At 44.1% G+C, this 27,067-nt stretch overlaps 1 protein-coding gene across 7 annotated transcripts in view; it reads right to left on the minus strand.

Annotated features, from left to right (window-relative positions):
* agrn (agrin) overlaps positions 1-27,067 on the minus strand; it is a 292,247-nt gene that overhangs the window by 104,907 nt on the left and 160,273 nt on the right. For all 7 annotated transcript variants that reach the window (XM_072656450.1, XM_072656453.1, XM_072656449.1 and 4 more), the window contains one exon: positions 5,412-5,636. In XM_072656450.1, the coding sequence (XP_072512551.1) occupies positions 5,412-5,636 (225 nt within the window). The remainder of the gene's footprint in view (positions 1-5,411; positions 5,637-27,067) is intronic.

Consider the following 27,067-nt stretch of genomic DNA (forward strand, 5'->3'; position numbering starts at 1 on the left):
AACAGTATACGTGCCTATAGTGTTCGCAGCAGGTCCTGCATTGTGTGTGGGTCAGGCTCTGCGTGTGGATTTGTGCAGGACACTCTCAAGCCAAAGTATAACTGAGCCTTTTGAGAGAAAGGAGCTTTGGAGTTCTGGTGGCTTCTGCTTTGCGGGAGGCAAAGCAAGCCCCCCTCTAATATGTGGAGCCAGGAATGATAGATGATAGGGTTAGAGAGGGGGTAGCATGGTGGTTGAGGGTTGTACAGACCCCCAATTTTAGGTATGCCAGAACGCCACACACCAAAAATGCGATATTCCTTTATTCAGCTCTGATCAAAATTTTTACAGTTTCATATGCAATATGAATACACTTCACCAATTACTGTTGCCTCTGTAGCTGACTGGACGGTTGCGTCCCACCAACCACATCCTATATACTGTATCGTGTATCTACATTTTTGCTGTTCCTCACATTTTGATGTAATTTGAATCTTAAGGTTCTTCTCTACATTGTACCAAATTTTAGTGATGAACGGACCATTTGAAATGCTTAAAAATTAAATTAGGGTGACCTCCATAACACTCTTGTTGCTGAATGCAATCAAATCCTCACATCAATGTTCCAGAATCTAGTAGAAAGCCTTCCTCCCTGGACAGCAGGGATAGTTACTACAAAAACAGGATACACTCTTTTTTTATATACCCTTGATTCCAGTAGAAACACTGATTGAAGAGATGTCCCAATACTTTTGTCCATGTAGTGTAGTGGCATTTCCAAAAACATCTCAAACTGGGTTACAGGCATCAGAGTTTCGCTTTTCCAAAATGGAAAGTAGCCTACCCACTGCCTGCCTTTTTTATGAGCAGCGAAGGATGTCTTTATCACCTGAAGACACTCTGTCCCTGTTCACACAATGTAAAGGTCAGCTAGGGCTTTCACCACTGTATCACCTATTACTGAATTCAAGCAGCTCAGATCTTTAGATAATGCTCTTAAGATGATGAAAAACCTATTCCATCAACGTGCTGCGTGCAAATATTTGACTGCTACTGTATGTGTGGGATCAGTAACGCCCATCACAGGAGGAGTTGAGATTTAGGGCCGCTGGATGCTCTCAGCTGCGAGTACATCGTCCCTCGTGGGGAGCATGAGGCGGAAAGCACTCTAAGACATCTATTACCGTGGTCCCTCGGGGGCTGGGTCATTCATCGGGCTCTGCCTCTCGGGGTGTCATCATTTAAAGAGCTGACTGAACTCTTGCCTTGCTGGAGAACGGCTGAAAATCACCCGCCTCAGGACAAGACACCTCCAGAAAACCCAAGACTAGAGCATAATGGTAAGGATTCTTCTTCTCGAATGCAAAATCGAATGAAAAATCACATTTTCACCTGCCTGCATCTGCAGTTCCTTGATGGTGGGCACAAACAAGCCTCGGTTTATAGGTGCCGTGTTAGCTCGCCCAACAAGATTTTTAATATCTTTCAAAAGCAAGCCTGTTATTACTTCTAGTGAATCAAATAACCACAGAGGTGTGACAAGGCAGGATTCAGCGCCGCGAGCCAAGCCTTCTTCAGCATTCATAGTGTACGCCACTGATCCGATTAAGTCCACTCAATACCCAGACTTCACTCAGGAATCTACACCAGCATGAACAGGACTCTCTGGCATCGCAGGGTATATCTAATCCCTGAGGTGTGGCACAACCATTTCAAATCCTCAGTGACTGATGAGGATGAGGAACAGGACACCAGCGGTTATTAACAGAGTTCATTCGGTAAAAAAATGCACATGGATGCACTCAGGTTACAGCTGATATCGCTCACTCGTTCAGGCCCTGGGATGACAGTAATGGAAGACAGTGGCTTTGAACTATGGCTGTAAAAACCACTCAACCACTTAAAAATGCTGCGTGTTGCTCTGTAATGAATAAAGCTACTGTACAGGTACGTTTTTGGCCTAACAGGGTATTAGCAATGTTAATGTTCCCTCAAAGATAAAACATGCTCCATATGGTCTAACGGTATTCCCTTAAAGGTACACTACATTGACTTTTCCAAGAGAATGAAGCTTATTTATCAAGTTTATATAAAACAAAAATATATTATATAACAAAGGTATATGATACAATTAACCCCTTAACACTCCAATGCTTATTTATTACAGACTAAGGTGTATTACTCAGTAACTACAGGGACTTCTGTACAAACTGGTGAGGCTATTCTTTGGTAATAGAAGTTTGTAAAAACACTTTCGGTCCATAGGCTCTTTAAGGGGTTAAGCTACTAAAGACCCACCTCAGAGACAGGCAGGGTAAAACTCGCTTTACAGACTCACCAGTCACTGTTGTCTCTATGATTGACATTGCAACAACCAAACTGACTGGATATACATTTCCATTTACATTTACGGCATTTAGCAGACGCTCTTATCCAGAGCGACTTACAAAGTGCTTTGCTATTTACCCAAGAAAACCTTCGCTAGTTAGAATAGGCTAATAATTCAAAAGATACCTCTAAGCTTAGACATTGCTAAACACAATACAATAAGGCGACCATAGAACTATTCGTCCAAGTACTCTCGGAAGAGGTGGGTCTTCAGTCTGCGTTTGAAGACAGCGAGGGACTCGGCCGTTCGGACACCCAGGGGAAGCTCGTTCCACCACTTTGGTGCCAGGACAGAAAAAAGTCTGGACGCTTGTCTTCCGCGGATTTTGAGGGATGGTGGGTCGAGCCGAGCCGTACTTGAAGCTCGAAGGGCTCTTGGTGCGGATCGGCTTTTGACCATTGCCATCAGATACGGAGGGGCTGGTCCGTTCTTGGCTTTGTAGGCCAGCGTCAGGGTTTTAAATCTGATGCGGGCAGCTACAGGAAGCCAGTGGAGAGAACGCAGCAGTGGAGTGACATGGCTACGCCACTGGATGGTTGTATCCCACCAACTGCAACTCATAACAGGCGCCAAATGCACAAGACTGTCCTCTGCTTTGTCACTTATGGTACTAGCGTCTCCAAAAACAGCCCAGATTGGGTTCCAGACATCTGAACTGTAGGAAATCTTGAAGCTCCTGAACTGTCTAATGTCTCCATGCTCATGGACCTTCCTAAAGACTGCTATTAGACTGCAATTGGAGTTTGGGTAACATGGTGGATACAGTCTATACATGTCAGTTAGATTAATTGATTATACTTTTAGGGGTTCTTTTGTGGCAATGGCATCAGAGAACCATGCTTCCAAAAGAATCACTGGATGGTTCATTGAGCATCTATTGTAAACGAGATGTGCAAAGGAACCTTTTTTAATGTGTAAAGAAGCTCCAGATAACAGTGAAAGAGTGTCCTTAGGGTCAAAAACAGACAGACCCTGTTTTTGCTCTATCCCTGTGTTGGAAGTTGAGATCAAGCAAAAATGCTGACTTTCTGGGGTGCCCCTGAGGGTACCACCCCACTGACACGCAGAGTACTGCCACTGTGACTGGTAGAACTCACTAGTTTATCCTCTATGTTGTCACTTATGGTGCTAGTGTCTCCAAAAACAGCTCAGACTGAGTTCTGGACATGGTTCACTGAGTGTGATGAACCTTTTGTAAAGTTTAAGCTCCACATAACAATGAAGAGTGTCCTGAGGGTCCCCAGACAGATCCTGTTTTTCGCTCTATCCCTGTGCTGGAAGTTGAGATCAAGCAAAAATGGAGACCTCCTGGGGTGCCCCTGAGCACCGGTGTGAAACCACTGATCTATACAGATGATATTTTTTTCATAGAACTGTAAATCCAAGCTTAAGAAACGTTTATTAATCTTTATATTTTAAGACTACACTGGTTCCATAAAGAACCTTGTTTTTTGCGAACTGTTCTTTATGGAACCAAAAGTGGTTCTATAGTTTCCTTAATATGAACGTAATCATTCATCTCAGCCTACTCTCTCAGCCTCCTTCTTCAAAATCCAGAGATGTTCACCATTGCTGGGCTTTGCATGAGCTAAAGGTATTGGCCCATTTTAACCCACGTTCCCAGCAGTGTGTCGGACTGACCTACGCTAAATGAAGACATCTCGAATCGAGGAATCCGACGCAGTAAGACGCATCAAATACAAACCCACCGCCGTGTCCGAGAGTGGCAGGAAATGAGAACACAGAGACGAGTCGTCTGACAGCGAGGAGGAGGGGAGACGTCATTAGATGGTCCAGCGTGGCAGAGAGCTCTTTCATGAACAGAAGACATTCTGTCCTCATGACTCAAAAAACTTTAACCCAACATGAAACAGCCTGAATTTAATCAAAGCGAGGGGGAATCTGAAATTCAGACAGCTCGCGAGGTGAGGAAGGAGGGAGCTGTCGCTCAGCGCAGAATGATTTATCTGAAATTCTCCATGTATTTTTTAAAGCACTCCCACACATCACTCTCTGCCAGCCTACCTTTGAAATCCCAGGTGACACGAAACATTACCAAAAACCTATGGAATTTCTGCGCGTCCGTAAATGAACATGTGAATTTGATACTAAATTTCAGAGCCAATTAAACACACACTGCTGAAGTGCCAACTTAAACCACATCTTCAATTTATCACATCTAACACTTCTGAAGCTTTTATGTAATCTCAGTGAAGTTGACTGGCAGAATAAGTAGCCCAAAAGTGATTATCTTCACTCAGCTCATTTAAAACCTTGAGCCGTGATCAACAGAGGAACCGTTTTTAGTCGATCCAACTTTTTTCGTTCGTTATCAGTGCCAACAGTTCCCACTACAAAGGGCCTGCGTTCAAGTAACCAAACAGTCAGTCAGATGGCGAAAGCGACTGAGGCTGGCTGAGCGAGGATGAAAATTCAGGCAGTATTTTTAGACATTTTCACGTCGCATCATACACTATACGTCTGATTGTTTGTGGACACCCCTTCTGATGAATGCATTAAGCTACTTTAAGTTGCACCCACTGCTGACAAAGATCTGCAAATGCACCAAACACAGCTTGTCCAGTCCCTGTAAACATTAACCCACTGGCACCGTGCCTAATACCAGACGTGGGTCAGATGGGTATAAAGCCCTCCAAGCATTGAGGTGTTCTCTGGAACGGTGATGCTCAAACCAACATGTTTGTGGATGAGTTGAGGAGTTGGGGATGAGGTGGGGGGCTGACCATCCAACATCCTGACCGCACTAACACTCTTGCCATCGCTGAATTCCATCAAATTCTTACAGCAATGCTCCTCAAAAAACCTAGTAGAAACCCTTCTTCCCTGGACAGTAGAGACAGTTACTCAAAACAAAAGCAGGATAAACCCTTTCTAATACCCTTGATTTCTGAAGAAACAATCCAGATAAGCAGGTGTCCCAATACTTTTGGACATAGTAGTAGTGTATCAATTAAATATATATGTAAAAAAGAAATAATAAAAAAAATGTAAAAGAATAATAATAACAAAAATAGGGACTGACCGCAGGATCCGGTGTGCTGAAGGCGGATGTTTTTCTGGGTGGAGCAGGCCTTCATGTTGAGCTCACATTCGCTGGGGTAGTCCAGGCCATCGCTGCCACACACCACCTGCTTGGGCACGCGCTCGCAGCTCAGGGGACACATGCATTTGGCGGACAGGCCATCGGTAGACTGGATGCAGGTGCTGCCGTAGCTACAGATCACCTCGCTGCAAGGGTCTTTCAGTGCTAAATAAAGAGAGAGAGAGAGAGAGAGAGAGAGAGAGAGAGCAGTACAATTAAATGCAACTTCCTGTTTAATTACAGTCTCTGAGTTAGGGTTCTGGGTCAGAATGAAAACTAGAGCTTTAATTAACCCTGCAAATAAACTGCAAGGGCCACTTTCACATTCGTTTTCATATCGATTTATTTATAATATATTTTAATAGTTACTAAATAATGAGATTAATAACTAATAATAATTAATCTAATAATTAAACTAATAATAATCTAGTTGTCTGTATATATAATGAATGAATGAATAATATAATGAATACAACCATTAGTTACATACTAAAGTGGGAAATAAAGAAATTCATAAAGAAGTTCAAACTAATTCTTCTTTTAATGCATTTATTATAGTTTTTGCTCAAAGGTAATTATTATGTTTGTATGGTTTTACGAACAAACTGTCCTAATTTAACATGAATCTTTACCTGTCAAAGTAAAAATGCTGTTACTGTGTCTTTAAGACTGCAACCTCTGTTGTGATTGGTTGCCCTATACTGTGCCTCATTCAAAAAGCTGTCCAAGGCAAAACACTCCTTATAATACCTTATAATTTGTTGTGAATGGCTAGAGCTGGATTACTATAGACATAACAGGCGGCTATATGTAAATGTGTTGGTTTTGTGACGTCACAAAAACAATAAATCTAGCTTCTGACTGTTTCTGCCGTTTTTATCACATATATTTGAATGGATTGTAGACTTTTAAAACTTTTATAGTGTCTACAGGCTATATCTACCCATATTCAAAGCAAGGGAAATTCAGTTTCCCATTTTATGGATATGGGGCCCTTAATATTTCATTCGCCTCTTCTCCTCATCTTCATTTATGATGTATGGGCAAGTAAAGTGGCATATGATGATGTCAGATAGAGGAGATATAGAAAGTAAGTGACACAATCTGAACATTAACCCCTTAACTCTGCTGAGTTATGGCTTACAAATGTATGGCTTACTAATCAGCATATAGGCAAATGGGGCTATACACAGGCCCCTGTAGTTCACAGGGTTAACTGTTCATAAATAAAACAATGTATTTCCTCCTTCCTTCACTTTTTTCCTGATGTGAAGGCGAGGTTACTCTCCCGTCTCATGGATCTCCCAGAAAACCAGGACTTTTGAAAGCTTTACAGAGCACCCAGGTGGAAGAGATGAACCTGAGAGACTATCCTTGTGCTTGTGTGTGCGAGAAAGCAGATGATCCAGCCTGCTTTGCCCCGATGCCTGTTTTTGAGTGGAAACGAAGCTGGGAGGCCCAGCTGAGGGTCGTGTGTCAACATGGGCATTACAGAGTGTAGGTAAACTGAGACGAGGCCCACCGGGCGGACCCCTTGTGGCCCAGCCTGGCCTGTGCGTCTCACCAGATGGCACAGTGAAGTGGCTCAGTCCTGGGCGCGCTGCATGCTGCGAATTCACGGTCACAGCTGGCTGGCTGTACAAACAAGTCTCTCTAATTTAGCATGGACCGATTCAAGCAAGCTTTGCATTCACAATACATTCTCAATTGCTATGCTTCAGCATGCCTTCCCTGCAGTGGAGAGAGGACCTAATCAGCCTGTTTTTTCCCCCCATAGCTGTACAAAAATGAAAAAAAAAGCCATGTTTTTTTTTTCTCTCCAGAGGACTTTGTCTCTATCTTATTAAACACCTCACCACTCAAGAATGGCTTTAATTCTCCATAAATGAGGAAAAGAACATTTTGTTTGATTGGAATAAATATGTACTCGTATTTGATGCGCTACATTTGGGAGCGTTGTCTGATTACTATCATTATTATTATTATATTTGGCGACAAATATTCAGGCAAGGCATTGAGGAAGGCCCAGACTATGGAGGGTGGGTGGAGGGGGAAGGGGGAAGAGGTCTGGTGGGCTCTCCAGAGAGGCTCTGTTTCATTTCCTACAGTCCAGCAACCCTGCCATCCCCAGCCCCACTCTGCTATATTGCCTATTATCACTCTCTTTGTCCACGCCTTGCGTTTTTTCATCACACTGCATATCAGCTCGCAATCCCTCGGCTCATCATTTGAGGGGCCTTTTTATTATTTTTTTTATTCTGCGCGAATCTAAGTCAACTTCACGCTGCTTGTTTATTTTACCCCCCCCCCGCCCACACCACCACCACCCATTTTCCTTCTTCTTTCTGAAGATCACAATCCACAAGCCCCCTCCCCTTTCTCTTTTCCTTCTTTTCCTTCCCCAAGGCCGTACACACGTATGTGTGGAAATACGCTTGGCACATGTTAATGAAAGGAATGGCACTGGCGTAGCTTCCGTGTGGCGGCTGATCAAAGCCCGCTCTCTGTATACCTCTCCTGTCTAAAAAAAGCTCGCTCCCTCCCTCGTTCCTCACACATCTCGCACTTCAGAGCACTTCCGGCCCTTTCCGGCATGCTCAAGAAACTCTACGCTTCAAAAAACTGAAAGAAAGAAAGAAAAATCCATTTTTTTTCTGCTTCCGTTCTGTTTTATTGTTCTAATATACGCCGTGTCACTTCCTATGTATTCCTCCCTACTCCAGATATTCCTACTCATTAGCGAATGTAGACCTGAGAAGGATCTGGTTGGAGGAACGATGACGAAGGCGAGGAAACAGGTCGCTTTGGCTCAGGCTCCGGGGACAGACGTGGATCACAGAGGTGCGAGTCTTTACGTTTCCTTGCAGCCAGCGCTATTGACAACAAACACACACACAGACACAGACACAGACACACGGCTCTGATTCATGTTTCCCCATATCCGCGTCTCGGCTTAATGCAGAGCAGGTATTTGATGTAGCCTGTCTGAACCGCCACAGTGCTCGAGCCATTAATCAATACTGATGTCCGACTGGTCACCGGTGGTGCGTCCAAGGCCAGAGAAAGCACAGTAGACTTGAAAGCAGACGCCCAGTCGTGTGATTGAACTATGCAGTTCCTTTAAAGCCTTTACTTTTGCAGGTTCCCGGTAGAGGTAAAGATGCTGAGTCTAAACAGAGTCTAAAAAAGGGCAAAAAATCAAAAAGAGCTGACCAACTAGGGCAATAGCGATTGAGCAGACAATGACAATTAGTGCTGCGTCCAGTGTCAAGCGAAGGTTGCAAAAGGTGTAAAAGGGGGTCAGGTAGGTGGTGGAGCAGTGCTGTGAAAGGTTTGGATTGGTCCGCATGGACGACCACACTCACAGCTCAACGTCAGAACTTAAGATTAATGCTGGCTCACCAGAAAAAGAAGGCCTAGGTCCCTTCAAACGCCCCCAAAACAGTTCTTATACATCATGATATTTATTCATGAATGAATTTACTTATTTACTTGTGATCATTGATTATTGATCAGCAATTATTACAAAAAACTACATCTGTGATGAGAAGGATCGACAATAAAGCTGAGCTTGACTTGGATATGGGCGTCTGAGAGCACGTTAACCTTAAGTAGGTGCTACATTACAAAGAGGTAGGATTCGGCCGCCGTGGGTACTGGATACAGCCTGCTCCAGTTCTACTAGAACATTATGCAGCACGTTTGGCACCATATTCTGATCATAAATGTAATTTTTCGGATGTCAGAAAAGATGTATTTATTCCACCAGAGTGAGAACAAAGTTCCAGCTCAGAAGGGTTCCAGCTGAGAGCCAGTTACGAACAAAATACGACTGCAACTTAGTGTCTTTTGCTCTCTGTAGGAGTTCACGACTCTTCCAAGTCTGAATTTTCAGCTTTGTCTTGCTGTGCTTTTTTTCATGTCACGGCAAACCGAATGATAGCATTCGAGCCATTCTGAAGCGGATAATAGTCAGAACAGTTTAAAAGGCAGAATTAGTGATTTTAGCACTCTGCAGAAGAGGATGTGTCGGAAACTCCCGAGAGAGCACTTTCTTCTGGTGAGGCTGTTTGCTTTGAGTCACTTAAATAGACTTAGCCCTGCAACCCTGTTTGAACCCATTAAATATTGGTAGGAGCGATACCCCCTGCTGTTGCAGAGAGCTGGAGAACAGAGAGGGAGAGAGAGAGAGAGAGAGAGAGAGAGAGAGGGAGAGAGAGAGAGAGAGAGGGAGAGAGAGAGGGAGAGAGAGAGGGAGAGGGACGGGAACTTTGATTTGAATGCTAAGAGGCCGCCACGGCTTTAAGGAGCATACGCACCTCTCGGCCACGTTAGCACAGATAAGCCTCCCACTCAGGCTCAGACAAGGAGGCAAACCGCCTGTACGAATGTGACCAGAGTAACAAGCAATCTGGCTCTGAAGCGGCTCCAGACGGGCAACTTCTGCCTCTTCATTTAGGACTCCTATCAGAGCAGGGAAAAAGCGCATTCCGGAGCCCGAGCCGCTCGCCTACCTCTCTATGAAGCAGGGATCCTCCTCCTGATTAATTAACTCCTCTCCCCCAGCCGAGAGCAGCCCAGGAGTTTTGGCAGGTTAAAGTTTTGGTAATGAGCGGAGAGGGGGAGGAATAATGCAATGTAGGCACATTCACTCCTGCTACAGGGATGCCCATCCACCTCCACCTCACACTGCAAACTACTCAGAGAGAGAGAGAGAGAGAGAGAGAGAGAGACTGTAAGAGGGCTGAAAGAGGAGATACAAAGAGGACAAACGAGAGAGGAAAGGAGAGAAAAGAATGGGAGAGAAGAGAGAGAGAGAGAGAGAGAGAGAGAATGACAAAAGAGGGAGAAGAGAGTGACAGAGACAGAAAAGAGAGAGAGGGAAGTCATAAAGAGAGAAAGGCGAGAGAGCTGGAGATACAGAGAGCAAAGAGAGAGAGAGAGAGAGAGAGAGAGAGAGAGAGAGAGAGAGAGATGGACATTCAGAAAGAAGAGGGAGAGTGAGGTGGAGATACATAGAGGAGAGAGAGAGAGAGAGAGAGAGAGAGAGAGAGAGAGAGAGAGAGAGAGAGAGATGAAGACAGAGAAAAGAGAGAGAGAGAAAAAAAGAGAGAGAGAGAGAGAGAGAGAGAGAGAGGGAGATGGAGATACAGATAAAAGAGAGAGAGAGAGAGAGAGAGAGAGAGAGAGAGAGAGAAGAAGTAGAGATGAAAATACAGAGAAGAGAAAATAGGAAAGAGTGAAAGATAAAAAGTGAGACAGAAATATATCAAGACAGAGACAGAGAGAGAGAGAGAGAGAGAGAGAGAGAGAGAGAGGGAGATACGGGGAGTGGGAGACAGATAGACAGAGAGTGAGAGAGAGAGAAGTGAGAAAGAGAAGAACAATTGAATTGATTTGAGGGCAGTGGATAGAGAGAGAGAAAGAGGGCGAGAAAGCTGCTCTGTGTGTGAGTGTGTGTGTGTGTGTGTGTGTGTGCGCGCGCGAGTGCTCTGTGGTGGTGTGTTAGTGGTAGCTGTATATTAAAGTGTAATTTAGACTGGGGGCTGTCAATGGCTACCGTTTCAGTCTGATGGCTTCACCAAACACGGCAAGCCTGGAAGTGACATGCGCCTTCTTCAGCGCGACAGTGTGCTCATGCGTGTGGGTGCCTGTGTGGGTGTACTTGTATTGCTGTGCTTGCGGGGACCAAATGATCTTTTTCGCTGGTATCACTGTGATAGTTCTCATCCTAAAACCTCATTTCCACAATTCTACTCTTACCTCAAATGCAGTGGATCAGCCAAGACATGCCCCAGCCGTATGTACACCAATTATCTCCATGCACTTGCCCAGACACCACTGACACAGCTGATGAGTTATGTCTTGGAGGAGCATGCAGGTGCATGTGTATAGACCCAGTTTCAGGTTCCTCAACAGCCTGACAGGGTTTAAGGCTAATTTGAATGAACCTCGTTGACGTATAAGTGTTTGCTACTGCTTACCTTTGTTAGCTTTTGGCTACAAAACAAAAGAAGCAGACTTTAGACACCTAGCATGTCTTTGCTGATTGTTGTACTAGGGTTAAAGGGTAATTATGTACTGAATGACCATTTAAACTAGTCTGGACATGGTGCCTCAAATGAGCATGATTTATTATTTAAAGTGTGCTAGGCTAACACTGCTAATGTAACATAATACTGGGTGCAAATGATCACCAATGTCATCTATTTAGGGATGTAACAGTATGGCTGCGTCCTAATAGCGTACTACACACATTATACTATAAGGTAGGAACATCAATTATTAGTAATTAGTGATTATGCAATTGGCAAGTACCCTGTGTGTATTCAACCCCGGCTTTAAGATGTAAGCTGTTAGCAAATTAGTAAAATGCTATTCCAGGCATTGCTCAAGCTCAAGACCTTTATTTGTTTTGGTGCAGACGAATCCATGTGGTTTAGGACATGGTATTATACATGGGATTCCTTTACTGCAAAGAAATGTGGGCATGTATGCTCTATAGACAAAAGTATTTGGACATCTGCGTTTTTTTCTAATCAGGGGTATCAAAAAAGAGTTTATCCTGCTTTTGTTAGAGTAATAGATTTTGGAGCACTGATTATATTCAGCGACAAAAACGTTAGTGAGGTTGTTGGATGTTGGATGATTACCACCACACCTCATCCCTAACTTCCTAGCTCATCCCAAAAGGATTGAGTGGAGCAGTATCATTCAGCTCAATGCTGGGGTGGCTTTATACCTCTCCAGCCCACTCCTAGCATTACCTATTGTTGTATGGTAAGTTTACCTGCTCCAGAGTGTCCTATTGAACTTACTGTACTTGTCTAGAAGCTGTGTACATTTGCACATCTGTGTCAGCAATGGGTGCAACTTAAAGTAGCTGAATGCATTCGTTAGAAGGAGTGTCCCCAAACATTTGGAAATATAGTGTATTTACAGAGTCTACGTCCAGTGTTTTTTAGTTAGACCAGCATCTCCTGTTCTTACCGAACTTTTGGAGTCAGGAGTCAGAGCAGAGAAAGTATTTCACAGCTGCCTCTGTGTTTTCGCGTGTCACCTCTGATGAAATAAGTAAACAAGTATAGTAACATATGTGCATGTGTGAAGGAAAATAATGAGGAGGAAGCTGTGGGCGACGCCGCTGTTTTCTCCTCCGCCTCACCTTTCAGAACTTCCTCACTATAAACTCCTTCTGTCAGTGCTGCTCAGCCTTCCCTCCATTCAAACACACGCAGCCTCTGCACGCGCTCTGTTCGGGTTTGGCTGCGATGCATAAAGCCAGAGACACAAGGAACGCATAGACAGACAAAGAGGGAAGACCCCTTCTGTACCTTCACTCACACACTCACTCTTGCATGCGCACGCGCACACACACACAAACACACGCTCACTCGCACGCGCACACCTCACTCCCCCTCACTTTCTCTGTGCTCTCCCACCAGTCGCTCCTGTCATCCCCACCACGGCTGGATGATTCATTCTTTTGATGTACTTCTTCAAAGGGCTTATTTGACTGCAGCTGTCTTCCTCTTTTACATGCCTCGCCGTTAGCCCTGAATACAGAAAATCGGGCACAAAAACAGATAATACACAGCACTCCTGGTGAAGCTCAAAGGCCAAACACACTGCTATCACTCTGCTGTGTGTGTGCAAGCGCGCGAGTGAACGCCTGTAAGACTCCTGACCTAAACCTACATCCGCCGCATTTGGAGGGAGGGTGACATGTAAAGCAAAAGAGTCAGTGTGTACATTTGGTGTATTTTCGGCTTGCATTCCTTATTACTACTGACAGGCGTGGTTTTTCAAACATACCCGTATCATTTCTGTGGTTCTGAAACTCAGATAACCACTCTGTACACTGCTGGTGGGTTGAAAAGCATCTCAGAAGAATCTGCAACACGTCAAACCTCGAGACAGATGGCCTCAAACAGCAGAAGACCATATCAGGTTCTGCCTTTGTCAGCCAAGAACAGAAAGCTGAGGCTGCAGTAAGCACAGGTTTACCAATACTAGACAACCGAAGCCTGGTCTGATCAACCGTGATGATGCTGAAGCACACAGCTGGTGGGGTCAGCATTTGGACAAACAGCAGGAATTCATTGACCCAACCTGAATTGTGTCAACAGTCCAGGCTGGTGGAGGTGGTCTGGGCCTGTTAATACCCATCAGTCATTGCTTAAATGCTGCAGACTATTGGAGTATCGTTGCTGACCATGTGCGTCCCTTCATGGCCACAGTTTACCCATCTTCTAATGGCTACTTCCTGCATGGTAATATTCTCATGACTGGAAGGATTAATCAGCTGGTCAGATCATTTATGATCCGTTTTGGGACGAATTGCTGTAGCATTGTGAAAGCCCCCAGATACCTCTCTCGAGAGTGAATGACTCCCAGTACGACTGACCTCAGAACACAGCAGAGCTAGCAAACACAGCTAGCCACACTCTGAGCTCCACAGTGCAGTTCAGTACAGAATTCCTGCACTCTCGCCGCTGGTGTTTGGAGCTTCACAGTATTTAAAATGTCCAAAAAGTACTTTTCATGTTGAGAGACCCTGTACAATAATGCATTACCAAGTTTGCCACAGTCGGTACACTGATTGGTCCATCTCTACTTTAGTGGCCTTCCTAGGCACCTGGATCTGAATCCTGGATCTGGGAACTGAAGATCTGCAGGACAAATCTGCAGGAATTGTGTGATGCAACTATGTGACCATAGACCAGGATCTTCAAGAAATGTCTCTAACATCTTGTGGAACCCATACTACAAAGAACTGAGGCTTTACCCAGTAGTAGCATAGTGCTCCTAATAAAGTGCTTGATGAGGCTCTGACATATTGCATGGAAACCTTGTTATCTCATACTGAAAGTTTTTATCCCCACTAACAGGACACTAAGCAGGCTGGAAACTCTTCTGCAGGTCTTTCAACACCTGACTCAGGTCTCCAGGTTTAGCTGTACTTCCATACGTGTACCTCCATATTTACACAGAATGAAAGCATGCGGTTTTCCCTGAGCTCCTATTCTGCTGTATATCAGGCAGGGCTGGAATGTGCAGTTTTAAGAACATATGCTACATCTCTGGATCCGAATTAGACTGGAAAATGAGCCCGGAGAAGGGAGGCATTGTTCTGCTCGTAAAACTACTCAATAAAACCCAAGGTGCTCATTACAGCACAGCGAACAATCGACAATAGCAGAGCCCAGTGAGGTGCCGGCCTGTACATAGGTCAGCAGATCCTGCGCATTCAGTGTTAGGATTATCTAAAGTTCAGGAGGTCAATGATGTGCTGTGGTGAGCAAGCAGATGGGCTAGAACTGACTAGGAAGGCAGACGGCTTTCACAATATCTGTTTTCTTTAGGATTACCCTCAGTAAATAACAAACTGGGGAGTGCAGTGGGGTTGTTTGGTTGGTTGACTGACAGATTGAAAGCGTAGACATTAATTGTAATAGCATTTTCAGCTTGAAGCAGAGGGGAATGTGTGGCACGAGTGTACTAGAGGACACTTTTGCCATTGCTTTTATCTTGATGCGATGAGGAAATTTAGGCTAAAAGCAATGATCCTTGCGAACGACTGTTTTCCAACAAAATATGAGCACAATCAGGCACATTCTGAGGCAAATCATCCGTCCCACGAGCCAGAACACACTCTGCCAAAGCACACAAACACAGACAAACAGACGTGCGTGCACGCACATACACACACACACACACACACACACACACACACTAACACACCAGCACGTGTATAACCAGCACTGTTTGCTTCTGAAACTGGTTTAGAAATTTAGACCCAAGACCTAATAGCTCAGAACCGTCCATTAAAAAGTTCTTAAGGGGACCGAAAGTGGTTCTTCCATGGCTTTGCTCTAAAGAACCCTCTCAGGTACTTTTGAGAGTGTGTTTCAACATAGCTGTCTATTATCAGCACTTTATTAAGGCTTGTATGACAGTTGCATCTTAGATTTTCAGAGATACACAGATCAGCCAAAACATTAACACCACTGGGAGGTCATCTGGAGGTCATCTGGTTCTGTGGCACCTTTTAAGGGATGGGATCTACATATTAGGCAGGAAGACAATGGTCCAAATTTGACTTTGACACTGGTCTTTGTGGGGTGCTTCCAGTATGCAGTGGTCAGTACCTACCGAAAGTGTCCCGTGGTTGGACAACTGGTGAACCAGCGTCTTACAGGACTTAAAAGGATCTGCTGCTAAGGTCTTGGTGCCAGATACTTCAGGATGCCTTCAGAGGTCTTGTGGACTCCATGTCCCAACAGGTCAAAGGTGTTTTGGTGGAATTAGTGGCACCTACACAGTATTAGGCTGATGGGTTTGATGTTTGGACTGGTCAGTCTATTTGGTTCTTCAGTAAAGCGAATGATTCCATATAGAACCTGTGTCTGGACAAATGGTTCTGAACATACGAGGAGTGATTCTCTAGGGAATCTTTTTAAAATAGGGGGTTGACAACATGCGTGTTGTGCATGCTCTTAATCGCTGAAGTCCAGCTGTCTTTTTCTATTGTCAGCTATGAGCAAAGAAGAGGCAGTAAGTGCAGTTCTGCAGCTAGAGTTCTTCTACAGTCCTTGTTATGTCCTCCACCTGGCCCCTCTCAGAGGGGGCTGAGTGCCTCCGAGAGGCAGAACGAGCGACGCAGAGGGTCACGACAAAGCTATCCCCTCCCCGCCCCAATGCCTGAAGGGAAGAGCATTTCTCTGACTGCATTAACCTGAAAGAGACGGGGCAGGTGCCCAGCGGCCACACTGCTATGTGATTATGGCGTCACCTGGTGTGAATGTGTGTCGGTGTGTGTGTGTACGTGTCCTAAGGGTTGTATATCTTAAAGGAACAGCTCAGTGAGAAAATCAAATTGACAAACTTCCTCTGCTTGAGAAATGTTTCCCTTCAGCCAAGACACCTTTAGTGTCCAAACTGTGCTTCTTCAGTTCTGCACTGGAACTATGAAGCTAATGTTGCTAACATGGTATGGAAGACCATATATATGACCAGGTAGCACGATGCAAACTGCACGTCTAATTTTTGACAGAATTTCAATCTGCCAGTTGTTTTTTACATTGTATCCATATTGCATGATGAATGGACCAATAGAAATGCTCCAGATTGACTTGGAATCAAATCTTCTTACATTGACTCCCATTGGAAGTTGAGAAGGTTTTTCCCTTCTCCTGTGAACAAGGTTTTTGTGTGGCTATATCACTATGATGGTAGTTGTTTTATGCTAATCACCAGCATAAACCAGCATATGCTGTCTCAACCAGCCCCACATTAGCTCCAGACCAGCATAAACCATTATAAACCAGCTTAGACCTTTAATTCCTTTAAACACCAGACATGCCATGCCTAGAGTTTACAAAGGCATCGTATGAACCCCCTCTTACAGTCAAAATTACACTTAATGATGCTAATTGATACTATAGCTTCCAATGTTTGCTAGCTACACTATACAGACAAAAATATTGGGACACCTGCTCATAGTATCCAAGGTGGAGTCACTCAAGTGCAGTATCCATGGTGGAGTCACTCAAGTTCCTGGGCACCACCATCTCCAGAGACTTGAAATGGGAGAAAAACACCATCTCCATCATCAAGAAAGCTCAACAATGAATGTTCTTCTTGAGACAGCTCAAGAAATTCAACCTGCCACAGACCCTGATGATCCAGTTCTACACAGCGATCATTGAGTCCATTCTCACAGCCTCCATAACCATCTGGTTTGGTTCCTCCACCTCACAAGAGAGAGCCAAACTCCAGCGCATCATCAGGACAGCAGAGAAGATCATTGGATGTAACCTGCCATCACTTCAGCAGATCTACACCAGCAGGGTGAGGAAGCGTGCTGGCAAAATTCCAGACACTCCCCTCGGGTAGAAGACTGCGGTCCATCAAAACCAGCACAACACGTCATGCTAACAGCTTTTTCCCCAGAGCTGTAGCGCTCCTCAACCACAGTGGACACCTCCCACTGTAAACCTCAAAACTTACAACTGAACTGTACCAAACCGGACTGAACAGCTATTTGCACTCTGCTATTTGCACTATGACTATTTGCACACCTGTGCAGATGTTCTCTCTCTTTCTGTAAATATTCAGGTCATTTGTAACTTTCTACATATAATATTTTTTCAACTAAATCTGTTTCACATCTCTCAGCTTCTTCAGCTCTTGTTACCCTTAGTACTTTTTACTTTACTTTTTTAATTTATCCCCTATCCTATTTATTGTTTAGTGTAATTTTCCTTTAGTTTAATACTGTAAATAATCTGTGTTCTGTGTTTTTGTTACTTGTCATATGTGTTGCTCTCACCAAGACAAATTCCTTGTATGTGCAACATACTTAAAGAAATAAAGAGATTCTGATTCTGATACATCGTTTCTTCCAAAATCAAGGTTAGTAAATAATACTGTCTCCTGCTTTTGTTGGAGTGACTGTTTCTACTTTCCAGGGCTTTCTACTAGATTTTGGAGCATTACTGTGAGGATTTGACTGCATTCAGCGACAAGAGCGTTAGTAAGGTCAGGACACATGATCAACATCACCTCATCCACAACTCCTCAACTCATCCCAAAAGTACTGGCTGGAGCACCAACCATCATTCCAGAGAGCGCAGTTCATTCCACTGCCCCATAGCTCAACACTGGGGGCCTATACTCCTCTAGCCCATGCCTGGCATTAGTCATGGTGCCAATAGGTTCGCTGCTGTCACACAAAAACCTTGTATCTCCAAAATGGCAGCTCTGCAAGAGAATGCTTCTTAGCTTTCAGTGGAAGTCAAAGGAAAATGACGTTAACCCAAGTCAGTCTGGAGCATTTCTATTGGTCCATTCATTCCAAAATTTCAACTGAATGCAGGCCTATGCACTTGCACATGGTATCTCAAAGGTAGCTGTGTGGAATAATGGAAAAACAGCACTCGGCTAATCTACTGATGGAACCAGTGAGTACAAAGAGACAGCAGGGTTATTATTCTGAAGCAAATAGGAGAGAGGAGGCGCTGCATGCAGGATCAATTATCTGACAGTGGGCCACGCAAGATATGAAAATGAATGTAACACTCAATATCCATTACCTCCTACAGCCAGCACACCTCTTGAAGAGGTAAACCACTTTTAAAAAAAACCCTTTTCACAAGAGAACTACATGAGGGGAGGCCGTGATTGTTTCCTTAGGATGTCTCCATCAATTCCACTTTATAGCATCCCTACATTCATATTCCAACAAACACATATACAGCGCCTTACAGACCATGAACTACATGCTGGAGCCGTGCATTCTGCATACAAAACAGAGTTTTGTACACTTTTAACCAAAGATATCATAATTGTGTTTTCTTAGAATAAGAAAGAAAGCACTATTGTCTCCGAGCTGTTGTTATTGTTGCAGTGTCAGTCGTGCATCTGAGCGGAGTGGAGGGAAAATAACAATGCATTATTCAGGCAAGTCAAATGCATAAATACATGAGTAAAAAGTTGTAAAAAGCAGCTCCTGTCTGCTATTAGAGGAGAGTATGCGGGGAAACGCAGCTTTTTAATGCGCCCAGACTGCTGTAATCTTCCTTATCTCTCTCCAACACTGCACCCGGTCCTTGTGAGGTGATCGGGTAAGGGTGGAGGAGAGAGAGAGAGAGAGAGAGAGAGAGAGACAGAAGAAGAGAAAGACAGGATTTGTTTAACAAGTATCACTGCTCGCCAGTGGATGAGCAGCGGAGTGAGCCTCAGCGATAGCATTCAGAAACTCCATTATCATCCGAGAGGAGAAAGCCTCCATTCGGCAGTCTGCGTGCGTGTCTACGGGGGTGGATTTGGGACATGGCCCTATACGGCGCGTACAAGGCAGGCATGGGTGCTGCGCAGGCAGGAAAAAAAAAAAAAAAAAAAAAAAAGCCCTGTTATTTATTTATGAGTGCCCCCTCCGCCTCACCCTTCACTAATGCACACCTCCTCCATCACATACATACCGAAGACAGCGGCTCATCTCCGCTGCCAAGCTGGATTACACTGTAGAGCATTAGCATGGGCCACAAAGCGGCTCCGCTAGCTGCTCTGCCGTGGTAGAATACTGCCAAACTTTGCAGAGCAGGCCTGGGTGAGAAAATTGTAAATCCAACCTCGATATTGAACATGCACGTTCAAGACATTTCTGACAGAATGGCACCCAATTATGCTAATTTTGCTATTAGTGTGCTATTTTTGCATGCAACTGGTACACTGGGGGGTGATTTGTGGCATTTACTTGCCAGGCATTGGGAAATAAGTCTAGCCATTTGGTCATGATTGCACAGATCAGCATGAAAGTTAGCAGAGGTAGCTAGCCAGCCATTCTAACCCCCTATACCCTGTGTGTGAGCCCACATTTCATCACTTTAACTACATTAATGTGATGCTTAACATCAGTTTCATGGGCCCTAAACTAGAACTCTGTGGGACTACACAAGACATGCAGAATTCTGATTATAAATCACAAATCATTCACATTTCTTGCTGCATTAGGATTAACAACAACAACAAAAATAATAATAATAATAATAATAATAATAATAATAATAACAATAATAATGAATAGTCAACTTTTGGTTCAAGCAGTTTAGGCCCTGTTTACACAAATGGATTTTTAAAAGTTTTTTTTTTTTTAAAACTCATATTCACAAAAGAACACAACAATAACTCTAAATAGTCTTATAAGCATAGCAAAACAGTAGGGAGCAAAAATATCTGGTAAATGACGCCAAACAAAACATACTGACCTGATATTGGACCAGTTTACCCTAGTTTTGAATATTTGGATTCATGTGCTATTATTATTATTATTGCTATTATTATTATTATTATTATTATTATTACTATTAAAACAGCAACAGCTTACATAGAAGTGCCTTATAAGTTTTTCAAAATTTTCACTGTAGCTCAAGGTTTTAGAAAGCCTCCACTTTCGGTGACCTGAGATGCTATTTCTAAGACAGTTGGAGGCCGAAGCATGGAGAAACACTACTTTTACAAAAACATCCATGTACATGTGGACGGGGCCTTAAGGTTGAAATTACGGACAGAACAAAAGTAGGCTATGAGTGTGAGAGAACATGCTTCAGAAGAAGACGAGATTGTATCAAAAAAGGCCAACTGTCCCCTGCAGCCTTTAATTTTATTATATCTTAGTTCACTTCTTTTCAAAAGAATAAGCCTATTGTTTTCCTCAGGGTTCAAAAATACTTTTCAGATCTAAATGTGAGCATTGGGAAATGCGTTCTGCTGCCGACGTGACAAAATCTTTTATCTCCAACTCAGTGAAGGATGTACGGAATGCAGAGAATTGGAAGTGGTCTATATCTACTGGCCCATCAGTAATAAAAAAAAAAGAAGAATTCATAGATGGAGTTCAAATGGTGCTGAAAACTGAGTTTTATAATTATAATTACGGAACGAAGATAAGATTCTAGGCCTTATCGGCCAGCTTTAAAGCGGAGCTTCAATGATCAATCAAAAGCCACACCAGATGCAGCTTCAGAAAGGAGCTTAAAGCGCATGAAATCGCCTGGAACAGTCAGCGCGGAGAGCCTGTGTTAGTTTGCCATGCGAATGGCCCAGTCACGATGATCTCATCGTTTGACGAGGGACTGCTGGTTCTCAGCCAGAACGAGCTACGGGCAGGCCGACGTCATCCCGGCTAAATATATTCTGCAGGGAGGCTGAGGAACGGTGTGGAGATCCTCCAGCAGATGGAGTGTGGAAGCAGAGGAGGAGCTGATGATGAGTGTGAATAGAGTCTCATGTCACACTGACAGGTGAGGGTGTGTGTGTGAGTAAGAGTAGCTTCACACATACACACATACATTCACACACACACACACACACACACACAAACCCCTTCCATACAGTACTTTCCTTCATTCACAGGCCAGCACACACTTCCACACAGCGGGGCGAGAGAGCGAAAACTCATTTGCGCGAGGCATTGGCGGCCGTGCCGTGTCAGCGCCTCCGCGGCCATGCAGATGCCGCCCGGAGGCCGGCTGTGTCTGAGTAAAGAGCTGTCATGAAGAACAATCAAGCGGTGGGGGGAGGCAGCGGCTTAGCTTTCACTCCGAGTAACGTCCTGCTGGGGCAAGTCACACACCAGCCTTTGCACCTTAACCAGCCTTTAACCAGCGCCATCCATCACTGTACTGTTCCTTCATGCCTGTAATGTAATGGACGCTATATGACCAAGGTTTCCAGATAGCTGACGTTCCTCTGGTCCTGCAGTTAGGTTCTGGAGCTACAAGGCTGCTTCTAACAAGTAGAAAGAAGCTTCTAGGGCAGGGAGAGGCCACAACCAGAGCTGTGGGCAGCTGTGTTCTCAGAACCTTGTTCAAGAGCACCTCAGTCATGAATGTTAAGGAAAGAGAAAGCACTGTTCTAGGGCATTCTGAGGGTTGAGGGTCATCAAACCGATGACCTTCTGGTCCCAAGTCTGCAGTCGCAGCTGCCTCTCTTTGTTAAAAGGGTCCAACGTAAACATTGTGCTTTTGAGTCTTGCTGTGCAGTTTCTAGACACCTGAGACAGTTTACTTAGATGACAAGTGCTTCATTGCCCCCCACCCACTTTAACACAAGTGTTAAAATATGTGGACACTGACATGCAATTGCCATTAAAATGAACTGGAAACAGAATTGGACGCTTTCAAAACCTACTAAGGTCAGCTGCACAATGCCAGACCTCAGCTGGGGTGTGTAGGGAAGGTAAAGCTCCTCAGCACTGGACTATGGAGCAGTGAAATTGTGTTCTTTGTAGTGATGAAGCATTGAATACCTTTGGGATGAGTTGGAGTGCTGTGTGTGAGCCAGACCTAATCGTCCAATATCAGCACCTGACCCCACTAATGCTCCTGAGGCTGAATGGAAGTGGGAAGTGGGAGGCTGTTATTGCAGCAAAGAGGCAACCAGCTCCCAACCGATAGCTTTTATTTTGGAAGAAATGTTGGACAAACAGGCATCTGGATACTTCTGGACATATACACTGCCAGTTTAATAGGTATCCACATATCAGGTGCATCTAATATATAGGTGCAGCCTAACGTAGCTGGATGCATTTATTAGAAGAGGTGTCCACAAACATTTGGACATGTAGTGTATCTCTTGACAAATCTCCTGCCTGCACAGTTCTGTAGGTTATAACCGTACCTGATACAATGATCAATAAGTGCCGATACAAGGCAGTTACTTAACAAGGCAAATGCTCATTAAACTGACAAGTCTTGTACAGTATGTCAACGGCTTGCAAGCATTATTAGCTACTCCTTCACCGTGGCTTTTTTGGAGGAGCTTTCTTTTGCGCTGATTGCGCTTTCACAGCATCTAAGAGGAATTATGCCGATCCCTCCACTGTAGGGATCATTTTAAGTACTTACCCCGAGGGCAAACTCCAAACTGTGCTTTCATATTGACTGAATTGTGTTCTGCGGAGAAACCGTATACTTCTGCGTCTCCAGGGACGTCTAACCTCCTGTAGCTACACTATGGGGAAGATCTGCAGTACAGCTATTACTACCACGGGAACCCACAGCTGCTGTTGCTTCTCGTACGCTAGCACCTCGCAATGTGACAAGTGTGTAATGACGGGGAGAGAGACAGAGAGAGACAGGGGAGAGGTTTGCTTGTGTTATGTGTGACTGTGTGTGTGTGTGTTCAACTATGTCCTCAAATCCAGTTCGCAGGTAACGGATCTGGGAGAAATGAAGCGTACCTCCTCAATTAAGGAACATGGCTTTGACTGTCAATAGAAGGACAAACACATCGATTTCTCCATTAGAGGCTTACTCCGGCATGCCAACAAATATCCTCATTTGGGAGGGAAGGAAGTCAACAGTCTGCGCATGTAGCAGATGCTACTCCGTCTCTTCGTGAAGGAGTCTCTTGGTAATAGTTAGACACTGCAGATGAACTCTGCACGATCGCTAATAAGAGTGAACATGTGGAAAATCAGAAACTCGGAATGGTTGCTAAGCTTTTGCTACGTGATAAACACGGTAACACTGTTAAAATGCTATCACATTGCATGTGGTTTCTATGGTGTTGCCAAGTGCTTGCTAGATAGGTACTATGGCGTTGCAAGGTAACTGTTATGGTACTGCAGGTGGTCCAAGGTGGCTTCTGCTTAGTGTTTGCTAGGTGGTCCCCATGGTGTTGCTAGCTGGTTGCTTTGGTGCTGCTACGCGGTTTCTACAGTATCCCAGATGGTTGCTATGGTGTATCTAAGTGCTTGCTAGGTGATTGTTATGGCAACTGCTGCTTAGTGTTTGCTAGGTGTTTATATGGTGCTGTGGTTGTTATGGTATCCCAGGGGGTGCTACAGTATCCCAGGTGGTTGCTAAGGTGTTACTAAGGTGATTGATAAGTGGTTGACATGGTATCCCGAGTGGTTACCATGGTGTTGCCAAAGTGCTTGCAAGATGGGTACTATAACGTTGAAAGGTGGTTGCAGGTGGTTCATGGTGGCTGCTGCTTAGTGTTTGCTAGGTGGTCCCTATGGTGTTACTAGTTGGTTGCTATGGTATCATGTATGCTACATGATTGTTATGGTATCCCAGGTGGTTCTACTGTATCCCAGGTGGTTGCTATGGTGGTACTAGTTGGTTGATATGGCATTGCTATGTGGTTGCTATGGTATCCCAAGTAGTTACCATGGTGTTGCTGGTGTGTTGGATTTCTTCTTATAGGAATAAATGAGGTGCAAAGGTCTGTGCACTCTTTTTGGTAATGACGCTCTAGTAACCATTTGGGACGCCAAGGTAACCTTGGTGCCAATGAGACACACCCTAGCTAGCAACCACTTGAAATAGCATTGCAACCACAACATCAACCACCTGGGACACCTTAGCAACCACATGGGATACCATAGCATCCTCTAAGCAAAATTAGTTTCACCCTAGTAACCACACAGCCACTGCCTAGCAACTGCATGGTAGGGGATAACCAACTGGTGGTTGGTGTGGCACAACAGATAAAAACCACTGGCAGTTAATGAGCTATTACACCATGTGGGAGACCAGGGTTCGATTCCCAGTCTGGGTGACTATCCTGTGCTACACCAATAAGAGTCCCTGGGCAAGACTCCTAACACTACATTGGCCCACCTCTGTAATACGAGTCACCTTGTAAGTCGCTCTGGATAAGAGCGTCAGCTAAATACCTTAAATGTAAATGTAACTATTCTGCATTTCTTTCAGGGACTGTGCTTTTGTAGTTAATATTAGCAGCTGGTTACTGGATCTAAAGCCTGTAATTACAGATGAAAAACCCTTCCACATACATTCACTGGAGTCAGACATTTCCACTCTTTTTTTTAGACCATTGTGGCTGAACTGTTAACTGAAATCAATAGCATAATGGATAACACCTGGGTTGCCAGTGCTATACCAATAAAGGTCAATGAGGAATGCTTCTAATGTTGCTTGCTGTTATAAGGCGCTCTGGATAAGAGCATCTGTTAAATATGAATTAGTAAAAGGGCTTATTTAACAAAACTGTAACAATGACTCAACTAATTGATGCTCCATTTTCATTCATTTTATTTTCTCTTTCCCTTACTGTATTTGATGTATAGGTTCTAATGAGAGCTTGTGTTCAAATGCCACAGACAATGTATCAACCATTTACCGAAATTGAAAGTGTAAAAGGGGTTCCACCATTTCTTCTGTATAATCTTTCTGCATTAACATGTACACAAACGTCCTTCAGAGTGGAATAATGCTAATGCTAATGCTCCGTTCTAGAGAAAATCTCTGCGGTGGTCTTGGGACACCTGAAACCGTAATGCCTGTGAAAGCCTTAAAAAAGGCAGGGGGTGATGATTGGGCAATGATTTCTCCCAGAACCACGACACTTCAAAGAACTATTGGAATACTTTGCTTTGTTAACCCCTTAATGCAGAAAAGCTCATCACACACTAAGGCGATTATTTAGTAACTACAGAGACTTCTGTACAAACTAGTGGGGCTATTCTTTCAGGATTGAAGTTTGTAATAACACTTTTGGTTCCCTAGCGGTCCATAGCTGTTTTAAGGGGTTATTTAAAAAAAATAATAATTAAGGTGATATTTTTGTAGATATACAAAACCTTTTTAAACATGGTTCAGAATATGCACCAGATACGGTCTGGCTACTGCTACAAGTCAAAGGAGCCCTTTTCAGTACTGTGTTAAATCTGTTTGGCTAACAGTGCAGACTGCAGACAATTATTACGAGAAACGGTTACAAATACATTGCCTGATGCCTGAGATGTGGCTTTGTCAAGGAATTTCAGCCTAAAATTATATAGAATTACATATAAGTATATATGTTTTATACAATGTGAGCCCTGGTTCCTGTGACCACTACTGTAAAGAAATCAGTTTCTAATTTCTCACCGATGAACCATTTCACATCAAATTATTCTGAATGGCGGTTAATGAAAAAAACAATTACTGCCTATCGTTACAAGCCTGGAATTTCCTCATCCATGCATCCCTAATCACTAATTATCAAATATATGCTGTTTTCCTTTTGTTCTGAGTGTACAAAACCAATAGAGAAGACAATGCACTGCCAATGAAACTGATACAACTGCTTTCACAGCTGGTTAGTTGTGATATTTGAACACTGCAGTTACAGTGTGATGGATTCTGGCAGCAGTGTTACACCACACTCACACAATATTTGTCTTTTTAAACAGATATACTATTACACAGAAAGAGAGAGAGGGAGGAGGAAAGCAAGGTTGAGTGAAGGCAGAGCAAACACAGCAGTAATAGTCAGTAGTTTTGGACATGCTCAGTGCATGCGCGCACACACACGCACACACAGCTCAGTTGCAGCCGTGATCAATCCGGCCATTGATCCTGCGGTCCGGCCCAATGCCCCGCTGCTCTTCTGCCCATCCAGCACTGGCTCTCAGCACGCTGCAATGAGCCCCACTGATCCACTTACACACACAAGCAGGCACACACACACACACACACACACAAGTTAAAATCAAACGCATACACCTTCACTTTTCTTGAAACCGCAGGGGACTATTTGCCCACCTCTAAGCTAGCCGCCCTGCTTAAGCTGCACTTAAACTTGGACAGACCTGAGTTATTACTGTTGTTTTGCTACATCACTACTTTCATATTTAACCCTGTTGATTCCAGGATCCTGCTGGTGATTCATTCAGAGACTGGTTGACTTTGTCCCTTAAACCCGTTGCCCATGTTGACCACAGTGAAAAAGATTAACACAGCAATCAGAGTTTGCTATAAAGGCAATAAAGGCAATGCTTCCTTTTTTGTTGGATGCACTACACTATTTTCCGCCACTCTATCCACTAGCCAGGACTACCCCATAACACAACGCTGCCAGCGCTGGGGGCTGAAGGCTGATCTGAGCCATATAAAGCCCACCATTGCATCTTTTTGAACTGCAATGTCACTGGGCAACTGAGGATGCTTAGAGTAGAGCATTATCTGCCATTTCTCTGATGTCACTGGACAACTCTAGGGACTGAACCTACAATCTCCTGATGACAGGGCCAATGCTGCGACAGTTGTGCCGCTCTGCAGTGCCCACGATGGCTA

Source organism: Salminus brasiliensis, chromosome 14 (genome assembly GCF_030463535.1).
Source record: "Salminus brasiliensis chromosome 14, fSalBra1.hap2, whole genome shotgun sequence".
In the NCBI taxonomy this organism is placed as follows: Eukaryota; Metazoa; Chordata; class Actinopteri; order Characiformes; family Bryconidae; genus Salminus; species Salminus brasiliensis.